We start from the raw sequence: 14318 nt of genomic DNA on the forward strand, positions 1-14318 counted from the left end.
ACCAAGGATGTTGTCTTGATAAGTGTGTGAATTAGGCCATTTTCCTGTCCTGCTAAGCATTCAAAATGAAATGAGAAAATCTTTGGAGTAAAAAGCTGATTATTTTCCAAAGGAATGTAGTGAAGTAAAAGTAAAAGTAGTCAAACATATTACTAGTAAAGTAAAGTACAGATACCCCAAAAAACTACTTAAGTAGTACTTTAAAGTATTTTTTACTTAAGTACTTTACACCACTGACTTATATGTAAGTTGAAAACACTGTATGTGAAAAGCACTGTGTGTATCATAACGACCCATTTTTGTTGTCACGTGAAGTGTTCCAAAAACACGTTTTCATATTCGAAATGTCATATATAAAGTGTTCCAAAAACAAATTGCAGAGTTCAAATCCATTACATGTGAAATCATGTGCTTTTTCCGTAAAGGATTGCATGCGGATGTATCCAAATCTAAATGGTGATGTGGTTTAATAAATGCTGCAATGTGATGCCACAGCTGTATGCCTATATTGTCATTACATGCATCACTTGTGGTGATCCAATGAACCCTCTGAACTCTCCTGGACTGGATTCAGGCAAGCTATGTTTGTTTATATTTTGTCTATATTTGTTTATGGATAAAACTGTAGCCTAAAATACTTCATATTTGAGATCTATTAATGGAAATGATCAAATGTAAAACAGATTCATGCCCCGTTACTGTTGGGCTGTCATCCATTGAATTTATCTCCCTTTCTGACTATTTTTAATCTGAATTCACCTTCAACCTCGATCTCTGAGAAAGCGCCAACACCAGCCTATTTTACTATTCTTCTATTATGCGAACCCAGAGCCTCGTGTTGGCGCACTTCGAGTCTAGGCCATTTTCTTCTCTCTGAAACATATTTTAGAGCATAGAACCTATTCCCTCACAGAGGAAAAGCTTTCCATAAACATACCTAGCCGGATTACTCTTCTCTCACCACAATCTCCCTTTGCAGTCACTTATGTGAGAGAGCGCGCGCTCACACACACACACACACACACACACACCGTGCAGTCACGGACACGCACACACACACCACTCTGCACCTATGTGCTGTGTTCAGCTGAGATTGCCTTTTCTAAAATGACCCGGTCGTACTAGGAATGATCTCATGGTTATGATAGGGTTGATAGGGTTTATCACCCTTTCTCGTTATCCTGCACCAACACCATCAGTCTCCCTGTCTCCCGTGAACCTTGTATTTGACTAATGGGGGCGCACGCTAGATTGTGTGCTATGTGCCCGTTCATCGTCCCTGACGAGAACGATGAGAACCCGCTGTACGAGCGTGATGATACCCTAGGATACTACAGTTCCACGGGTTGTCCTGTTTTGTTATTTAGGTTATGCATTCATCGCCATAAATACATCAAGCGATCACAGCATATGAAATGCACAAACAAATGGAATGCTCATCACTATATTGTTATTAAACCACAAACTGTTGAATTATTGTCATCTCGATCTACATTTTGTGTGACGCGAGACACCGTCTCATATCGTTCCTACCATCTCCCGTTCCCGCCTCTTGATATTGACTTGCATGCTGTTGCGCGCTCTCTCGCTCTCTCTCTCTGGTTGTCTATCTCTCTCTCTGGTTGTCTATCTCTCTCTCTCTCTCTCTCTCGCTCTCTCTCTCTCTCTGGTTGTCTATCTATCTCTATCTCTTTCTCTCGCTCTCTCTCTCTCTCTCTCTCTGGTTGTCCTTGTGATAAGGAGATAAAGAAGCCGAACAACACTGAAGCCGAAGGACAGAGGGGTGCGATAGAAACGGTTGGAGCAAGTAGCTGTACTCATTATAGCCTAATTGATAAATGAAGTGGAACATAGCCTATGTATTGACTAATAGCCTAGCAAAGCCATAAGATGCGTCTTTCGTGATATCTTCACGGATTTTTTGATCTGCACATTTTTTTTAAACTCAGACTGCGCTTTTTCGGTGTTGTTAAACTAGATAGACAAATCCTCCGTTTTTTTCTCATAATTATTGATTTCTGACGCCGCCAACCTGAAGTTCATCGTTATCATCTTGGCCGCCGGGATGGTGGCCTTCGTTGGAGCAGTCATCTGCATCATCGCCGCGGTCCATACCGGCTCCGCTGCCGAATCTCCCCAGCAGCCTGTGGCAGACAACCAGTCTCACTCTCCGGACGCTGGAGTGCAGCAGACTTTCACCGGGGGCTCCGTGGCGCGAGCGGGTCCACTGGGCGCTCTCCATGGTTCTGAAACGCAAGACGGAGAAGCGCCCACTTTCTTCCACGTCCCCAGCGGCTCAGACGGCATTGGTGGAACTAGGCAGGTTAGCAGACTTATCTGCACCCCAGTCCCCGCCGGAGAATGCAACCCCAAAAACTTTCAGCAACAAGCCGAAGACCCGTCGCTGTTCGCCGGTGAGGACTGGGGATACCTCCGCACCACGGCAGAGGAACTCAAACAGACAGTTCTCCAGCAGAAGGACCAGATTATCACCGACCAGCGGACCATTAGGGATCTGTCAGGCAAGCTTTCGGAGTGTGAGAGCGGAATAGAGGGGCGTAGAGGCCCGGAGAGTAGCGCGGGGCTCTGGGAAGGTAAGAGGGTAGATGAGGGCCGGCTCATGGTCCGGGACAGTGCTCCGTCGTCGTCTGTGGCACAGCTGCTCATCGCTCAGGCTGTAGGCGAGCTGGAACAGGCTATCGTTCAGATGAAAGACCGCATAGAGAAACTGGAGGTAAGGGGGAATGGGAGAAACATGTGTCATGTCTGTTGGTGTTGAATTCCACTATCACATATCTTTATTTTAAACGAACTGTTATTGTATCTTTAAATAAAGCAGTGAATAGGCTAATACTGACCCTCTCGTGAGTCAGTTGATCTGCTTGGCAGACCTCGATAGCACTCACTCTGAATTTCTACTCACGTCTCTGATGGCAGTATGTCCGTGTGGGTGTGGCTACGTGGTTTTACTGTTTAATTGAGACCCTTTCCAGTTAATAGAAATCGGGGACAGGATTAGATCAGGTTAGATGACCACTTACAGATAACTGCCAAAATAAAGGAAACACCAACATAAAGCGTTGGACCACCGCAAGCTGCCAGAACAGCGCCAATGAGTCTTGGCATAGATTCTACAAGTGCCTAGAACTCTGTTGGATGGATGCGACACCATTCTTCCACAATAAATTCATTTCGTGTTTTGTTGATGGAAAACGCTGTCATAGGCGTTGCTCCAGAATCTCCCATAAGTGTTTCAATGGGTTGACATCTGATGACACACACACACACACACACACACACACACACACACACACACACACACACACACACACACACACACACACACACACACACACACACACACACACACACTTTAAACTTCCTATGCTCCTTTGAGCCCCCATCTTTCAAAGTCACTGAGATCTATTTTTGTAGACATGGTTAAAATAATGGTTAGTCCTATCCGGGATCCTTGGGACATCCCTACCCTAAACCCTAACCTTAATCCTTACCCTTACCATAGCCTTACTTGACCATAACCCTTACCTAACCCTGAACTTAACCCTGACCGAAACCATTTTAAATTTCAACTTCAAGGGGTTAATGTCAAAGTCCCAAGGATCCCAGATAGCAAGGACTTCAAATAATGGGCAACTGGGCATTTTTATACATGACCCTAAGCATGGGATGTTAATTGCTTAATTAACTCAGGATCCACACCTGTGTGGAATCACCTGCATTCAATATACTTTATATCCCTCATTTACTCAAGTGTTTCCTTTATTTTGGCAGTTACCTGTATATCAATGTCTTTAACTTATTGTCCCTAAAAATTGATTACATGCATTACATTAAAATTGATTAGATGCATCATATTCGACTTAGCAATAGCTTATTAGAGTTCAAAACAATGTTGAGGAACCAATCAGTTACTTCACCAAAATCTATTTACATATTTTGGTATCAGTTGTTGCTATTGCACCATTACAATGTCTTCTCAACCTGCTTCACAACTCAAGTTAAATTTAGCCAGTTTAATTAATGGAAACCCCAAAACAAGGACGTTGTAGGATCATTTATTAGCCCTAATCTACAGACACAGGAGAATGTGTTATTCCAGCCACCGCTGCTTCCCAATATAACTAACCCAGGGCAGGAGAAGAGGAGGGGTGGAGGAGGGAGGGGAGGGTAGAGTAATACGAAGCTGCTTTATAGCTGCCTGCCAAGCAACATGTGATGTACAACACCATTTCTTGTGGAGAAAATATCATAAATCATTCATCCGGCCAGTTACCTATATTTGTCAAGAGCAGAGACCATCATATTCTTTTTGCAGCCTCTGCCTAGCACACGACTGTTATACTATATCAGTGGTGTACCTCTGTATCAGTGGTTCCCAGCCGTCTTTGGTCACTGAACCCCCAGTCACGTTGGAACTGATCTTAACAAATAATAACACATTTACTCCATGTGGAAAGGTGAGGTATCTCCACGGGTACTAGTACCTCATGTTGAGAACCCCTGCTCTGTGTGTAACTTACAGCATGTGCCTCACTGTAAATAAGATGTGGCATTGTCTGTGTGTCTATTTGACTGCACTTCGTTGTGCTGCAGTTGTAGTGTTTTTCCCTTGGCTGACTAATGACTGTGAGGACCTTTAATTACTTGTTTTCCCTGCACTTTTTCTGTTTTTCCTGCTGCACATAATTGATTATGCATAATTWTTTTTTTTTTAACTCCAGAGATTAGAGTGCTTATCTAACACGAAGGCCCACATTAATCACAGCACATTAAAAAGTGTGAGTGCAGCTCTAAAAACCGAACTGGCTTCCAGTGTTGCGTTTCGAGACCGCCTGAAGTGAGACCGATTCAAGACCAAGACTGGAGAAAATCGAGTCGGAGTCAAGACCAAGATCGGAGGGGGGGGGGGGCGAGACTGAGTCAAGACCGAGACCGGGAGGGGGACAAGGGGTCCGAGACCGAGTCATGACCGAGACCAGAAACATTTGAATCCAATTCAAGACCATGATTTAATTTAGTCAAATCGCCACCATAATAAGAGTTCAAAATGTCCACTATATCTGTCTTCGTGTTTCAGACGAACATATGGATTTCTTAGACATTCAGAATGGTGAAAAAAATGCATGCTGAAGGCAAATAGAGCCACTCTACAAATTATTCCTAATCCAAACCACAGTGGGGAACAATGAGGGCCTTCTACGCCTTCAGAGAAGGGCAAAGGATTTATAAAATAATAATAACAAAAATTCGAATTTTATTATTATTTTCAATTATGTTCTGATTTATTTCTCTTCAGTTTTTGTTGGAAAGGAAAGGGTTAACACTGAATATGTTTTTCTCTTCAATCAGGATTTTTCTTTGGTCATCTCTGGGGCTAGCTAAGTCAGCCATTGTCTAGGCCATCAGAACCTAGATAGAAGGCATCTGCCATTCAAATGTATTAGGGCAACATTTTGGAGTGACAGTGGAATCAACCAATCACATTTTGACTTGTAATCGGTGGGATCGTTTTAACAAAAAACGTTCTCTTCTCACAGGCCATCTTGCAATAGCAAGCAATAGTTTTCCCACAGTCTAGCTATCTTTTGTTGTAGACTAATTTGCAGCAGCTGTTATCGAAGAGGATGTTGTTGCAAATGTTTTATTTTATTTAACTAGGCAAGTCAGTTAAGAACAAATTCTTATTTACAATGACAGCCTACCCCGGCCAACCCCTAACCCGGACAACGCTGGGCCAATTGTGTGCCACCCTATGGCACTCCCAATCACGTCCGGTTGTGATACAGCCTGGAATCGAACTAAGGTCTGTAGTGACACTGAGATGCACTACCTTAGACCGCTGCACCACACAGGAGATTCTCAATTTTCAAGAATAACTTTCAGCAAGATGTTAACCTTTTACTGCAGTGGGCTAAATCAGGGTCACACAGAGTGATTCTTGGTAGTCAAACAAATCTACTTTGAAACAAAAGTATACACCTCATACACATTGTCAAAAAATACAAATAACATAAAAAAACCTGTACCATGTCAGATACAGAGTTGAAATGTATAAAATGTATCGTTTGCATTCCGATATTACACTTTACTGTATGTACACCACAGAAGACTGAAATATAACAAAACTGTTTGACACCGGATTGTAGTAAAAAACGTCATTAATTATGAAATTAGGACAAATATTAATAGCATTCCACCCATGAGGCCAAAGAGGGCGCTTTTGGTCATTGACCGCAGGAAAGGGTCCTTTCAAATGATCATCATCTGGTGGGTGGAACTGTGTTTTTTGTAATAATTATGTATTCTTTTTCTGTTTTTGCTCAATCTGATTGGGTGGGCCTGGCTCCCCAGTAGATGGGCTTGTGTCCACCCAGGCCCACTCATGCCTATGCCCCTGATGCAAACAGCTCATGATGACTGCATTGCACATCACAAATAATCTACAAACCAAGACTTCGGACCAAACTTTTTCAATACCTGGTTTGCATACCCATTGTCGCCTTAGTCAGCATTTACTAGTAGATATGTTGAAACGTCTGTCCTACCCTACCGGCTACCGATGTCATTCTTCTGTGAGCTGCTCCATGATAAAAACAGTTGACAGCTGCACACTCCTGCTGCCTGCAGATGATATTCCTCTGAAACAAGGCTGTATATGCGGCGCGCATGTAACTATATTTCACCTGCTTTGCTATTGTGGAGGCTACATTTTGCATGATTTTACAATTGTACTACATAATTAACACATTTTATACCTCCACTGCACTGGTATCCCTCCCTCCCACACTCCCTCCCTCCCTCCCACACTCCCTCTCTCCCACACTCCCTCCCATGAAGTCAGATATCGGACCGCTGGCGTTCCCTCACAACCACACGGATGCAGCAACTGCGGTGACTTCAAGAGGGGCAGGTGGTGGTGGGCTCTCTGAGGCCTCTGATGGTTGGGGTGAGGCAGGGCTAGTGGGGCAGGCCGGGGCAGGGGATGGACCAGAGCAGTGGCCACGGATGGAGGATCTGGAGGGAGAGCTTGAGAGGAAGCTGGAACTCCTGGAGAAGGAGAGGAAGGCCCTGCGAAAGGAATCCCAAAGACACAGGCAGGAGATTGACCAGGGGATCAACTCCCTACACCACCGTATTGCTGGCCTGGAGGAGGGTGAGAGAAGGGGAAGAGGGATAGGTGTAAGAGAAGATCAACGGTCATGAGTGATACTCATGACTGAATGATATTAATTGATATGGTGGGGGAGGTTACGAGTCGGGGACAATGAACTATAAATTATCTACCAGAAAGGTAACTTATTATCAATCTATGAAAATGGCTTCAACACATTATGACACAGAATAAGAAAAAAGAACATAACAATAAAAAAAATCCAAGTGGAAGTATCATGGAACAGAGATGAGATATCCTGGGGGCAGGAAGGAAGTCAAATGTGTGATGTAGCCATTGCATAAACCCCCAAAAGACCGTACAGTCCTAATAAGAGAAGTCTATTCAACATCCCCCCTACCGAATTACCGAATTACTCAAATACTCTTTCCCTCCCTCTCTATTTCTCCACCCATACCTCCTTACCCCAGGACTCTCAGAGTACACCTACCCCGAGGGCTACAAGTTGTCCTTCCCAACGCGTACCAACTATATGTACGCGGTGGTACAGCACCCCATCCCTGAGCTGCGTGCCTTCACCGTGTGCCTCTGGCTGAGACCCGCCGAGGGGGGCATCGGCACCCCTTTCTCCTACGCTGTGGCGGAGCAGCCCAACGAGCTAGTTCTGCTGCAGGGCGTGCACACCCCTGTGGAGCTGCTCATTAACGACAAGGTAATGGAGGAAACAGAGTAGCAGTATTTTAGGGCACACTGAGTTAGACACAGCACAATTAAAGCTGTAGCTATAACAGTACCTGGGAGCTTACTGTGGAATGATGTCTACGACCAAAATGCCACTCTATTCCCTATGTAGTTCACTACTTTTGACCAGATCCTTGGTCAAAAGTAGTGCACTACATAGGGAATAGGATGCCATTTGGGACAGAGACAAAGCACCGTTTAGGCTAGAGCTGGGAGTATAGTGTAGATTAGCATGATGTCATTATGGTAATACAATGCCTGGAAGGCATAGAGAGCTACCTAGCTGGCTGTGCCCTTGAGGAAGTGCAGTCCGTGCCTTTGAGAAAGTAATGCTGCAGTCCCCAAATGTTACTGTAATAAAATAACTGCCTTAATGTATTCCAGGGGGACATTTGTTTAATGTCTCCACACACAGTGTGTTAAGCATCAAGATATCAGCACTTTAAAAGCACTCTCTTTTATCTAACATAATATTGAGTTTTAGTCTAGGATACTCTTTACAACACATGGTTTAGGATCAGTACTAAGAACCACTTCATCGTATGATTGATTGTCCATTGATTTGCTGTTGGTGCCATTTGAAATACTTCATTTGCACTCTAATATAGTCTGCGGTATCACTGCATTACTTGCAGTATAGCACTAACAGTCATACTAACCCGCACTGTTGTCCTCCCACCCCTAGGCGGCGGAGTTACCTCTGAACCTGTCCCGGGGCAGCTGGCACCACATCTGTGTAAGCTGGAGCCAGAGAGGCGGGGTGTGGCAGGCCTACCAGGGGGGCAAGCTGAGAGGAGAGGGGCAGGGCCTGGCAGCCTGGCACCACATCAGGCCTGGGGGAGTCCTCATCCTGGGGCAGGAACAGGTAAGACCTGGAAGGGTTGGTATTTTGGTGAGGTCAGGAGTGATGGGTGGAAGAGACCGCAACGGCATAGACCTATAGGGGGTTGTTGTTTTTAAAGGAGAACATATTTTATTGTTCATTGAGATATAGACACAGGGGTGAAATGAAAGGGGGCAGATGAGAGGAACATGCAGAGTTGAAGTGGGGGACTTGAACATCAAATCCCAGTCTCTCAGGGCAATGCCAAGTCCGGAGTTACCACTAGACCAAACTCTGAAACATCCCTTCCTCTTTTCCCCCCTTTCACTCCTCCACCTCCTTCTGCCTGTAGGACACTCTGGGCGGACGTTTTGACTCATCCCAGGCCCTGGTGGGGGAGCTATCCCAGTGGAACGTATGGGAGCGGGTCCTGACCCCCAGCGAGGTGTCCAGCCTGGCCCACTGCAGCCAGCACGGCCCCCAGCCAAAGGGTAATGTGGCCCCCTGGACCAACCGGGAAGTAGAGGTGTTCGGAGGAGCCATCAAGGTGCCCAGAGAGCCCTGCGCTGCTAAACGCATCAACACCCCACTGTGAGGGGAAGGGAGCCAGGGACCTTATTCACAAAGCGTCTCAGAGTAGGACTAGTGATCGGGGAAAAATCAATACAGTTACATATCGCAATACTATTTTGGACGATATTATAGCGCTACTTTTTGTTATTGTTGCTAGGTAGCGCTAGCTAGCGCTAGTCAGCTATGCCTATTCTTTTTAAATAGTGAGGCAACATGTTTTCAATGCTTTTATTTCCATGCCTGATCTAAACTCATTTTCTCACGCTCTCTTGTCTCTCTGCAGCAGACATAAAGAGAGCAGTATCTTTGGAACATCAAATTGCAATAAAATCGCAGTATCGAATCGAAATACATATAGAATTGTGAGAATCACAATACATATCGTATTGTCACCTAAGTATCGTGATAATAGTCGTGAGATCCCTGGCAATTCCCAGCCATAAGTAGGACTGTACATGTCATATTATACATGTCATCTTATTTATTCTGATCTAATAGGCAAAGCTGATCTTTCATCAGCATTTCTACTTTGAGACTGAGAGCCCTGAGCTGTGTTCAGTAGGGCAACACATTGTGGAGGTGACATATTTCTATCTGAACGACTTGTTAAGTAGAACAGCAGGAATGCCTAACTGACATGTAGATTAAGCAATCACGTGAGCTCTATTCATCACATTTCTATCTGCAACGTTCAGTATATTGTACATTGTGAATTTGTGAAGTAAATTAACGGGTGGAGCTCGGGTGAAAGGGGGTAAGGGAATAGGGGAACGAAGCACATTGTTAGAAGTGGGAGTAACACTGGTTTCGTAACTACTCATAAAGACTATTTATCCCTCAAGGGGGAAATGTTGTTTTTCTTTGCATGTTTTATTTATCTATGTTTTACATCTATTGTTGGTGACGTTTATTCAGAGCTACAGGACGGAGAGTGGGTAGGCTAGGCATACGCACTTCTACATTTGAACTGCTGCTTTGGACTCGGTCTGTGGCCAGGCACTAGGCCATGGGAGCCCATTTTGTTTTCTCAACAGGAGCTAAGAATTGGGTATCTATAGCTTTCTCTATCCTCTGACTTGTGTCTAACTGAAGGGGATAACTCAAGTGTACATTATGATTTTATACAACATTTTATATGCAGACATTAAGAACACACAATCGTGTCTGTATCGCATTGATTTGTCAAGTACTTTTTTTGTATCAACTTGTTTCAAAAACAGCATTCTTACTGTCTCTCTTTTCATATTCCTTCCCGTTAACATTTGTATAAATAGTCTGTATCCTAGTAATACAGCATGGCTACTCATTCCCTGTGACTAATAAGAACTACAGATATAGAGATATCACCTCATTTAAATTCAATAACTGTATCCAGTAATGTGAATGTGTGGCTTGAATTGATCCAGAAAATATGTCTTCGACTTTGCCAGTGGTATTACTCAAGCCTATTGGTTAACTTTGTTGCACAATATGGTATAGCACGAGGTTTGATACTTTCTAGACCGCCAGAATAGGTATTGGTACCAAGTTGTACTGAAATGTATAAACGGTGTTTATAATGCTTTTATATTCAATGTAAAAAGTTATAGAAATAACAACGGGTTTAAATGCGTCGTTATACTGCGTACATGTATTCATTTGAGTATTCAATTCACACACATATATCATTCTAATAATAATGTATGAAATCCCCTTGATCTTCTACACCTTGTGACGTGCGGTGAGGTCTGAGGCCGGGCAGGCACATTCTACTGAGCCTCATAACGGCTCATAAAGCTGTGTTTATCGGTATGACACGATCACAAAGATAACCATCAAACAACCGCAACCAACCATCAAACAGCAGCAGATAGGCGGCGCAACCATTAGACACGCTTTCACAGGCTGTGATCGCTTGTGCCCCACGCAACTGCCCTGCACGAACAGGCGACTTTCAGCACCACAGACAGCGACCCAAGTGCTAGCGAGTAGGTCTACTTGTAGACAGCGCTACACACACAAAATGCCTAGTAGTCAGCACTACTGACTGAGATGTATACTTGCACTTCTCTGGTCTATGTGATAGACATGTAATGTCATTAGACATGTAATGTCATAACAGTAGACAGTGCTACTGTACATTCGTCAGCTGAGGAGCTGTCCAGGTGATTTGTCTGGTACCATTTGTGAACTGTACAATTCGACAAGATCAGCCTTAAGTCTAACAAAACTACTTGGCATATTTAGACAGGCTCTTGTTTGCTGGTGTCAAATGTTTGTGACATTGTTTCCCATTTTTTGCAGTCCACTAAGCCAAGGAAATTAAGTTCACCAAAGTGGTCAAACCTGTCTCTCATCTGAACATTGATATTGTCCAGTATGTTGCTGTAGTTTTTCCCCCTCTCTACTCTGATCGGCTGTTTACTARGAGTTTCCCTTCGTGCCAGGCCCAGATCATTGCATTTCTGCTCGAATCACTCATAGAAACGATCAAAGTCGTGTCACTGCCGTCCCAGTGCTTTCATTGTGTCACTGATCTGGGTATGGCAGACACCCATATCCATCAATTTGTTCTGCAGAACACAGAAGAGCGCATCAGTATCCTTGAAAATTCCATCATAGGTCAGGAGCAAAAAGGAAACACGGTGGCGGTCTCTAGATGGGTTGCTAACTGTTGTGGTGGAATTATAGTAATCAAAACGAGAGACTTTTAAGATTCCTTCAAAACATTCAAACTTTATTATTTAATTACTGCAGTAATGGAGCTGGTCGGTAATCACCCCTGGAGGTGATCACTGAGATCTCAACGAGCTTGTTTGAGCCACAGAATTTTATAGCAAAATCCATTCTCCTTCAGTCTGCATGACACACAACAGATGTATGGAAGGGGTCACACGGTTAAGATTTTCTATGAAAGATACTTATAATTCACAGCAGACAGTATCTGCTGTAAAAACATGAGAACTCGTTGTGTAGAGACCAGTGTTTGGCCCCCCAACTCCATACTGGAGCCATGTCTCCCTGGTACCGTATAGAACAGGAACATGAACTCATTCTCTGGAATGCGGTATCCCCAAAGACATTCTTCCATCCTTGGTAGAACCCTCAGATGAGCATTCTAACAACCCCTTATTATGTTGTATAAAACAACCATTTAATGCAATAACAGCATTATAACATAATCTTGTAATTTCCACCATACTGTAAAAAATAAATAAATAAAGGAATGTAATAGCTCCACATAGTGGCACCTAGGCCTGTTTCATGTGCTGGCAGTGTCATCGTTGCCGCAAAATGCCAACTTCTGTTACCTAGGTAGCATGCTGTAACATCAATTAGCTAGGGCTTTCAAGATCTCACGGTTCTCTTTTACCTTTGCATTGTGCATGCTGATGTTCAATCTCCGTTGTTCATTCAATGCCAGATCTATCCGCCGGCTGCCAAATGTCTTAAGAGCTATCTGGCTTTGGATGTGAGACAGGTTTCTGATAGACAAATTGTTCAAGTCGCAGTAACCGACTCTTGTCCACAAACTGTCGCTGGTGGAGAGCAGCAGGCAGGGGAAGCAGCAGAGTCGGCTGCTAGCATTGCAGCCACAGAGCCAGTCTTTCTGTTGATACCGCTCAGATTGAAATGATCGTGTTATTTTCTGTCCCTTCTTTAGATGTAGGTCCCTAAACTCAGGTGTTGGTCTTCACACCGTTTCGCTAGAAAACTATTTCAGATGCAACGTGTTAGCCATCCTAATCAGCTGACTTTAGAAGTAAAAGTAAAATTAATATAACTATCAAAAGGCAGCAGATAATGTGTGTGACATTCATAGGCAGGAGCTCTGGCTATCCTCTTGCAAAGCTCTCTACCTGCCTTTCGGCATCCGTTAGCTGGCAGTATAAGGTAGAAACACGAATGTGCAAATCATGTCAATGCCTTTCATTGAGTTTTGGATTTTGAAGCGCTGGAGAAAAGGTACACGGCGAGGTTGCCTTTCCCCTGGCCTCCTTGTGCATTTTGTACCAGATCACTGCACATTTGGGAAGTAGTTGTACTAGTACTGACATCTATTTGATCGTGCAGAATTTTTTWAATTATTGATAACATTTATATTTATTTATTTTTCATTCGTTTTTTTTTCATTCATTTTCACACTGCCTACCCTGCCTACCCTGACCGCACGTCACTGTCGCTGTCCCTGGTTATGACTTAGTGGCAAGTGCCTGTCTGGGTATCTTTACCCATATTAAAGTAATGTCTATTCATTTCTCTGCTGAAGTTATGATTCCAACATCATTCTGCAGTCTGATCAGTGTTTTGCCTGCCTCTGGTCTGTTCGGCTTATGTCTGCACTTCTATGGTCTCTGTGATGTTGTGGCAAACTGTACAGCTTAGAAAATTAACAAGCCAGATATTTTCTTTATTAACCAAACAATGTCTTATAGCCGGTGTTTGGAAAATTACTCTTTGTATTACCTGTATTTGTTAACAGGTTTTTACTTAATGACTTCATGTGTAGGTCGATGTTTAGGCACACTTGGCATCTTTGTCTTTTTCCTCTCTTTTCCTGTCAGAGTTGGTATACTCTATGTGTGTTTATGTCCTTGTCTTCACTGGTTTTGAAATGCACAGCCCGAAAAGCTCAAATGGCCAAAAGTAAAGTCTATTTCGAATGTGAGTACTGTGTATTTCCTTTATTTTCCTCTCTGTGTCAATTAATAACCTACTACATCTCCCCCAGTTTCAAAATTATTGATTATAATGTCAGCCTTAGATGGTGGCTATAACACATGAATAGGAAATTATATTCAATGATTTTCACTGTGCAAGTTCTACATGTGATTGCATATATTTGGACTTTGTTTGCAGATTAGCTACTATGTGTGTGTTAGGCTACTTAGTGACCATCCTGTTACTCACTAACACACAAACCCTCGCACTGCTGCCAGTCACATCCTGTGCTGTCCAGGACACACGCCACAGGCTCAATTTAAAACACCACTGCTCCAAACATACTGAATTGTAAACACACACACACACACACACACACACACACACACACACACACACACACACACA

General features: G+C 43.6%; 1 protein-coding gene across 1 annotated transcript; it reads left to right on the forward strand.

The window, feature by feature from the left end:
• The first annotated feature begins 1612 nt into the window (after window positions 1-1612).
• On the forward strand, window positions 1613-13917 carry LOC111979910 (neuronal pentraxin-2). Its single transcript, XM_024010593.2, has 5 exons — window positions 1613-2734; window positions 6859-7174; window positions 7603-7844; window positions 8559-8738; window positions 9049-13917. Exons 1-5 carry the CDS (start codon window positions 2066-2068, stop codon window positions 9289-9291), a joined length of 1650 nt encoding a protein of 549 aa, XP_023866361.2. The 5' UTR covers window positions 1613-2065; the 3' UTR covers window positions 9292-13917.
• The last annotated feature ends 401 nt before the right edge of the window (window positions 13918-14318 follow it).

The sequence above is a fragment of the Salvelinus sp. IW2-2015 genome, linkage group LG20, assembly GCF_002910315.2.
Source record: "Salvelinus sp. IW2-2015 linkage group LG20, ASM291031v2, whole genome shotgun sequence".
Taxonomy (NCBI): Eukaryota; Metazoa; Chordata; class Actinopteri; order Salmoniformes; family Salmonidae; genus Salvelinus; species Salvelinus sp. IW2-2015.